The sequence below is a fragment of the Mytilus edulis genome, chromosome 10 (genome assembly GCF_963676685.1).
Source record: "Mytilus edulis chromosome 10, xbMytEdul2.2, whole genome shotgun sequence".
NCBI classification, from domain to species: Eukaryota; Metazoa; Mollusca; class Bivalvia; order Mytilida; family Mytilidae; genus Mytilus; species Mytilus edulis.
The window spans coordinates 36989137-36998236 of record NC_092353.1 but is presented as its reverse complement, the minus strand read 5'-3'; the positions used below and the strand labels follow the sequence as shown (position 1 = coordinate 36998236).

At 30.2% G+C, this 9100-nt stretch overlaps 1 protein-coding gene across 1 annotated transcript; it reads right to left on the bottom strand.

Moving 5' to 3' along the window:
* Nucleotides 1-6152: 6152 nt before the first annotated feature.
* LOC139492746 (uncharacterized) lies at nucleotides 6153-7154 on the bottom strand. Its single transcript, XM_071280899.1, has one exon. The coding sequence runs from the start codon at nucleotides 7152-7154 to the stop codon at nucleotides 6153-6155; it is 1002 nt and encodes a 333-aa protein (XP_071137000.1).
* Between the last annotated feature and the right edge of the window lie 1946 nt (nucleotides 7155-9100).

Here is a 9100-nt window from a genome sequence, read left to right as displayed (position 1 = left end):
GTTCCTACGGATCGGGATCAATATAAAAATTTGTAGAATATATTTGAGTTACTCAGGTTTTAAATAAAAGGTGACGGACTGGTGATCTTTGTAGAACACATATTGACTGACAATTCGGATTAAACCTAAAAAGTATGAATGAATTCTTAAATTAAGTGCATATTGTGCCTGTGTCTCAGATATGAAGTACCTGGTTTTGGTGTATCTAAAGTTTCGGTAACCAGTACGGTTTGAATTAAATGTTTGAATAACGGTATATTGATCCCGCCCCCACAAAATGTTTGGAAGTAAAATGAAAAAAAAAAAGAAGAAAAACTGGATAGGAAGAAGGGTCAAGAAAAGATGGAGTGCATATCCCAAGTCAGGAACCTGTAACTCAGTGGTTGTCGTTTGTTGCTGTATATCATATTTGTATTTCATTCATTTTTTTGGTACATAAGCCCGGCCGTTAGATTTCTCGTTTCAATTGTTTTCATATGTCATTATGGAGCCTTTCATAGCTGACTATATATATGCGGTAAGGGTTTTGCTCATTGTTGAAGCTTGTACGGCGACCTATAGTTGTAAGCTTCTGTGTCAGTTGGTTTCTAGTGGAGAGTTGTCTCATTGGCAATCAGACCACATCTTCTTATTATTATGTATACCTTTCTTTATCATGAAACAACTTCCGCCAATGTTTCATAAAACTCTTTGACGCGGTAGGAATAGGTTAATATGTAGTTTAAATATTGCAATGCATTGCACACACATATGAGGATCTGGATGGGGTATACTGATTACAGAATAATGGGCGAATCGTGTATAATAACTGGCTAACAATATAAAAAGAACATACGAATAGGAAAACATGAAAGAATAGAGAAAAATAGAACAAACAATTGAGTACTAGTAAAAATGAATACTAGAGTGTTGAATTATACAGAATAGAGAATAATGGGCTAAATTTATAAAGAATAGAGAAAAATGGCTGCTTGAAATTATTTAAAAAAAACCCACAGAATTGAAAGTCTCCCCATGCAGACACTCCGATGTACTGTTTATGGCGTTGCTCTTGTGTGTTTTCTCAGAAGTACAGTGACTGATATTAGAGTATAGGATAGCATATTATTCTTTTTTTTTTAACTTTTGATTTTTTTATTTCCAACAATTACAACATATACATGATATACATACAATATAATACATATAAGATAAATACAATGTCATTTTTATAAATAAATCTTAATTGGAAATATTTTACATTTTCTATAGAAAAGATAATTAAAGAAATAAAAAAATAAAAAAATAAAATTAAATAAAATAAAGAAATAAAGAAATAAAGAAGAAAAAATAAAAAACAAAAAACAAAAAAACAAAAACAAAACTCAAAAGGATTATCCAGTTACATCCCTATCTTTATTTTTAATATCACATAATTACATGTATGTTGAAAATTTTTTTTTTTATATTTACGAGACATATTTCTTTCGTAACAGCCATCAACACTGATCAAGTACATAACATGGCAATAATATTTTCTTTAATAAAGATTATAATTAAGTAGTCCTAAGTAATTGTAACAACAACAAAAAAGACATTAGTCAGTATACAATAACAGTTTTTCAAAAACATTCCATACATTGTCAAATTCAGTTATCTTTTTATTTTTTACAGCTATCATACTCTCTAATTTATACATATCTTTCAGTTTTATTATAACTGCTTGCAATGAGAGATTCTTTTTAAAGCATCTAGAATTATACATATATTGTTTAATATAAAGAAAAATCATGTTATATGGGTTGTTGGGAAATATCTTGGATAAATCTCCAAAAAGAAAGTTTAATTTATTCATTGGGAGACTTATTCCACCGGAAAGGAACCAGTTATCAACATCCTGTAGAAAATCTTGTACAGTATTGCAATTCCAAAATAGGTGTTCTATAGACTCATTATCTGATTTACAAAATGTACACAAAGGATCATCAGTCAATTTTATTTTTACTAAATACTGATTTGTGGCAATAATGCAATGATTAATCCTATATTGCAGCCACTGTAATTTACTATTTTTAGTAACAGCAAAAGGCAGTCTGAAAATCTTTTTCCAGTTCAGGTTCTGTTCACCTAAAATTTTAACCCACTTAAGCTGTCCAGTAGGAATAACATTATTTCTTGTCAGTACAGAATACATATCTTTTGATCCTTTACAATGTTTTAAAAATATTTGTAGACATGATGGTATAAAAGGACAAACTAATTTGTAAGATCCTTTAGGGAAAGATTTTGATGCCTCTTTCACTGCCGAAATAACACTGTTAAATTTAAGAAAATCTGTGTTAATGTTATATTTTTGATTAAATTGGTCAAATGAAATATACAATCCATTTTGGTCAACTATATCATTTACAAATCTAATACCACTTTTGAACCAATCTTGATAAATTACTGATTTATGACCAATCTTAATATTATTGTTTAGCCATAGTGGATTTGATAAAAATGAATCATAAGTAAAATTTCTTTCTTTTTGAATAATCATTTCCCAGGATCTTAGTACATCTTTCCAAAAATGGTTGTTAACTGTCATATACAGTTGTCTAATATAATCAACACCACAACTAAACAACTTTCTTTTATCTATGTTTGACATGAAAATATTTTGCCATTTACTATCTCTCTGCAAAATCCTCCTAATCCATGTGGATTTAAGTGCTATAATGAACATATTCAAATCAAGCATTTTCAAACCACCCTCCAAGTAATCTTTGATTAGAATATCCTTCTTAACTCTATGTATAGGTGAGTTCCATATGTATGAATAAATAAGTTCATTTATTCTCTTAATAATATCATCTGAAGGATTTGGCAGAGAGATAATGAGATGGTTTACAATAGGCAAGACTAGAGTTTTAATCACAGTTATTCTCCCTATAACAGTTAGATTCCTTTTAGACCACTGATTTAAAGTATTTTTAATCTGTACAATTCTTTCAGAATAATTTATCTTAACAATTTTTTCAAGATCTACATCAAAATTAATTCCTAGTAATTTAAAAGAAGTTTCACCCCAGGACAGATTTCTGTTAGGACATAATGTATCTGTACTATATTTTTTGCTCCCAAACCAAATAACTTGTGTTTTTGTGAAGTTAATATTCAGTCCAGATATTTTTGCAAACCAATCTAATTCTAATAATGATTCTTGTAAAGATTTTTCACTCCCATCCAAAATCAAAGAGGTGTCATCAGCAAATTGTGACAATTTATGCTCAACCCGTGTGACCTCTATGCCACTAATGTCGCTATTTCCCCTTATTTTCAATGCCAGAATCTCAACACATAAAATAAAAAGATATGGAGACAAGGGGTCCCCTTGTCTACAACCTCTTCCAATAGTAAAAAAATCTGAAAGGTTCCCCCCCTGGATGACAGCAGAGTTGATATTATTGTAAAAAACTTTAACCCAATTGATGATAGATTCGCCAAAATTGAAAAATTTCAAAACATTTATCAAAAAATCCCATGATATTGAATCGAAAGCTTTTTCGAAATCAATCAAAAGTAATAACCCTGGTATTTCATGTTCCTCTGTGTACTGTAATATATCATAAATGAGTCTTATATTTTCCCCAATATACCTTCCACTAATAAAACCAGTCTGATCAAAATTTATCAGTTTATCAAGGACACTCTTAAATCTGTTTGCAATAGCTGCTGATCCAATTTTATACACAGTATTTAGTAAAGATATAGGGCGCCAGTTTTTTAAAAAGTGGCGGGGTTTATTCCCTTTTGGCAAACAAGTAATAATTCCTTGTTTTTGTGTAACAGATAGTTCCCCTGTTTTTTCACCATAATTTAAAGAATTTACAATAAAAATTTGAAGATCCTTCCAAAAAAATTTATAGAACTCTGCTGAAAAACCATCCGTTCCAGGAGTTTTGTTGTTTTTCATTTTTTTTAATGCTTCTCCAGCTTCTTTAACAGTAATTGTACCTTCCAAGTTTTCTTTTTCCAGAGACGAAAGTATAGGAACATTTAAATTTTTCAAGTCTTTTTTAAGATCACTTAAAGTACTTTCAGTATCCCTTTTTTTATAAAGATTGTCATAAAAATATTTAACTTCATTCAAAATATCTTTTTGTTTTGTTATAATTTCCCCATTTTCTTTCTCTACTTTGGGAATAATTTTACTCATAAAATTTCGTGATTCTAATCCACAGAAATAATTAGTAGGTTTTTCCCCTTCCTGTATCCATTGGACACGGGATCTTACTAATTTCCCTTTCAATTTTTGTGTTCGTAAACTTTCAAGCTCATGTTTTTTTGCTTCTAATGCATTAATGGAATGTTCATCAACTCTTTCCTCTAATTGAGTTATTTCATTTCGAAGATTTATTTCCCTTTTTTCATCTTGCTTTTTTTTATAACTTGAATATGAAATTGTCTTCCCCCTAATTTCCATAAGAAGAGTCTCAAGCAAAAGCTGACAGTTAATTCTAAAATGAATGTCTGTATTATCTATTTTGTCAATATTTTCCATATTATAAACTAAAGCACAATATTGTTTTTTCACTTCCTGAATTTTTTGCTTAATAGTATTTATATAGTCTATATCATATAATAAAGAGTTGTTAAACTTCCACAAACCTTTTCCCCTAATGAAAGGGTTAAATTCTAAATCTAGCAAAATCATAGAGTGATCTGACCGATAGCTTGGAAGTACATTACAATTTTTTAGACTGTTTAAAAAGTTTTCAGTGAGAAGAAAAAAGTCTAATCTAGCCTGTTTAAAAGGATTTCTTTTCCTCCAAGTGTATCGCTGTACATCTGGAAAAAGTTCTCTATACGGGTCTATCAAATTTCTTTCTTCAATAAATTCCAATACTTTTTCCCTAGCTTTGGGATTGTTAATATTCACATAGTTGCAATAATCTATACATGGGTTTTGGACAAGATTGAAATCACCACAAATAACAAAGTATTCATTTTCAAAATCATCAATAACAGACATAATATTAGAAAAAAAATCAGGATTGTCTGTATTTGGTCCGTATAGACATACAAGAGTTATCTTTCTATTTTCTACAAGAATATCTAAAATTAAATAGTTTCCATTTATATCTTTTTTTTCTTTCAACACTTTGCATTCAAAATTATTATTGAACAAAATAGCTACACCTCTAGAGTTTGAGCTAACAGATGAAAAATAACACTCATAACCCCACATAGATCTCACTATGTTTTCTATATCATTTGTAAAATGAGTATCCTGAATACAATATATATTACAGTTCTTTGACTTCAGCATATCAAATACGTCTCTTCTTTTTAATGTGTTACGGAGGCCTTGACAATTAACAGACAAAATCTTTAATGAACTCATTGATAGAAAAAAGTTTGCATCCAAATTACATCAAGTAGTTGAATGAAAGAAATAAATATAATTTTCCAATAATGATGTAAACATAGAAAAGTAATCAGAATGGGGATGTCAAACAGGATAATTTTCAAAGGAGTGTTTAAAAATAAACGAAAAAAAATAGAACAATAAATGAGAAAAAGTTTTAAAAAATATTCAATGGATTGAATATGACAATTGCGATAAAGCATTTTCATAATTATGAACAATGTTTCACAATTTTTTAGTTTTTACAGAATAATATCTTTACATTAACATTTGCCATAAGTGTCACTTATAATTGTAATTGTGAGAAGTATATATTTACATGTTCAATTATAAGAATAATAGAAATAAGTGACTCAAGGGAGATAACAAAAAATACAAGTTAAGTCACATGAAACATTATAAATGTCATGATTGTATATGCTTAGGTTTTAAGTATACTAATTTTACCATAAAGTTTCTATATAATATAAATTATCATCAATATTTCTTATTATTATAAAATAGTAATGTATAAACATAATCTACAGCAGAAATACTTGGACATATTGATTCAAGGGAGATAATACAAAATTAAAAAAAAAAAAACCAAACAAAATACAACAACATTGAGTCACATTCAAAATAGGTAGTTCAACTATTTCTTATTTCTAGATATAAATTTTTATAATTTTACAGTTACTATTTAAGGTGTCAAAATGAGTACTTGAAAAAACATTTTCTATTAATTTCAGTTAAAACCAAGAGTTTCAATACATTTTGTCTATTTTCTGTTTTGTAACCTTGTCCTTATATTATCAAATAAGTTAAACTTCAGTTGTAAACCATCTTCCATTCTACCATATACTCCAGAGTTGTAAAACCATACAGATTCAAAACAGTTCATGTCTCTCAGTTTACTAATCAGCTGCATGTTTCTCCAGGTAACGTCGTCACTAATGCGTACTTTGTTATTCAAGTTTTTTCTCTCTACCATCACTTTTCTTTTCACATCGCTATTGAACAGTCTAACTATCATTGGTTTTGGTCCAGGTTTGTCTGATGGTAAGCGGTGGATTGCAACAACATCCCTCTCTTCAAGGTGAACATTCAGATCCCTTCTCACAGTTTCTATAAAGTCTGATCTCAAATTCTGATCCTCATGTCTAGGAAAGTTCATGACTTTGATGTTGTTTTTCCTAGAATATTGTTCATTATAGTTTGCACTAGTTAATGCCTCTTGGTTCATTCTGGTTGAATCCTCTAAGCCTTTTTTGTTTTTAATAACTACATCTCTGGTTTGGTCAATTTGTTTTCTAAGTTCTTCATTTTCTATTGATAAGGCTTCAAACTTGTTTTGCATCTCTTGCATTTCTTTCTGTACTGTTGTTAATTTAGTGTTAAGTTTCTTATCCATCGTTGATTCAAATCTTTGAAATAGTTTGGTCACAATAGAGGTAACAATTATTTCTAAATCATGTGTTCTTACAAGATCTTTTGTTAGTATGTCAAGATCATCTTTTTTGGTTATCCCCTGAAGGTTTGTTTTGATTTCATCAAGGTCCTTTTGTAGACTATTTAATCCACTAGTGTCCATGCTATTGTCTGACTCACTAGACAACTCTGAATGAGTTCTTTTAGGTAATTTAGGTTGTGTTCTAGCTTTTGTTTTATCTAAATCCTTTCTGGCTGACAATAGTGTTTGAACAGTATTAGTGTTAGTAGATTTTTTTTCCTTAGGATTTTGTCCAGTTTTATTACTTGGTAAAGAATTGCCTCCAGGCATAATGTTGTTTGTCAATTTAACTGCTCACAATAGAAAATCAATAATTCAACTCTAAAGATCCAAAAGAAAAATCTTTAAAAGGTAGGTAATTCCACATCAAATTTCTTCAAAACAAATATATTAAGAATCCAAATTCACTTCTTCATCCTTTGGTATTGTTTTTAATTACTGGCACTTTGAAAAAATAACTATATTCTGCAAAAACTGAGGAGCTGATTTTTATGGTGTTAACAGCTCGGCGGCCATATTTAATCTCCAAACATATAACATAGAATATGAATAAAAAAAAAGATGCAGGGTATAATTCGTCAATAAAACAGCAATCCAACAACACACAATTGAACAGCATGAGATTCGCTGTTCTAATTTTCTTTGATTTTCAGTTTAAAATATACACCACTTTCCACGTGCAAGGGATGGAGTTTTGATTATGACGGTTTTATAGTGAAGTATGTTAACAGATTATTTTATCATTCAGTTTTCGTTTAAATTTTGAATTGGTCTCCAAAAGAATAGCAAGACTTACGCAGAGCGTGCAAGCTTGCAAAGATGTCTGTGCTAATTTGCCAAAAATACATGGGTTTTATGTAAATCTTTTTATTCTGCGTTTTACTGGACTACCAGAAAGTATAGAACCATGCACTCAGAATTGGGACCCGGTGACAAAAGAACATACGAGAAAGTAGTACATATTTAAAACAAAATAGTTCCTACGGATCGGGATCAATATAAAAATTTGTAGAATATATTTGAGTTACTCAGGTTTTAAATAAAAGGTGACGGACTGGTGATCTTTGTAGAACACATATTGACTGACAATTCGGATTAAACCTAAAAAGTATGAATGAATTCTTAAATTAAGTGCATATTGTGCCTGTGTCTCAGATATGAAGTACCTGGTTTTGGTGTATCTAAAGTTTCGGTAACCAGTACGGTTTGAATTAAATGTTTGAATAACGGTATATTGATCCCGCCCCCACAAAATGTTTGGAAGTAAAATGAAAAAAAAAAAGAAGAAAAACTGGATAGGAAGAAGGGTCAAGAAAAGATGGAGTGCATATCCCAAGTCAGGAACCTGTAACTCAGTGGTTGTCGTTTGTTGCTGTATATCATATTTGTATTTCATTCATTTTTTTTGGTACATAAGCCCGGCCGTTAGATTTCTCGTTTCAATTGTTTTCATATGTCATTATGGAGCCTTTCATAGCTGACTATATATATGCGGTAAGGGTTTTGCTCATTGTTGAAGCTTGTACGGCGACCTATAGTTGTAAGCTTCTGTGTCAGTTGGTTTCTAGTGGAGAGTTGTCTCATTGGCAATCAGACCACATCTTCTTATTATTATGTATACCTTTCTTTATCATGAAACAACTTCCGCCAATGTTTCATAAAACTCTTTGACGCGGTAGGAATAGGTTAATATGTAGTTTAAATATTGCAATGCATTGCACACACATATGAGGATCTGGATGGGGTATACTGATTACAGAATAATGGGCGAATCGTGTATAATAACTGGCTAACAATATAAAGAGAACATACGAATAGGAAAACATGAAAGAATAGAGAAAAATAGAACAAACAATTGAGTACTAGTAAAAATGAATACTAGAGTGTTGAATTATACAGAATAGAGAATAATGGGCTAAATTTATAAAGAATAGAGAAAAATGGCTGCTTGAAATTATTTAAAAAAAAACCCACAGAATTGAAAGTCTCCCCATGCAGACACTCCGATGTACTGTTTATGGCGTTGCTCTTGTGTGTTTTCTCAGAAGTACAGTGACTGATATTAGAGTATAGGATAGCATATTATTCTTTACTAAACTTAAGTAAACAAAACACCGTGAAACCGCAATTTGTAATCTGTGGCTTGAATTTTCGTCACATGTGCCTTAGCTACATACGATTGGATTTACTGACATAATGGCTTTAATATGCATGAA

Bases quoted from the DNA above. Each gene is read 5' to 3' on its own strand.
- LOC139492746 (XM_071280899.1), bottom strand. From the start codon at position 7,154: ATGCCTGGAGGCAATTCTTTACCAAGTAATAAAACTGGACAAAATCCT.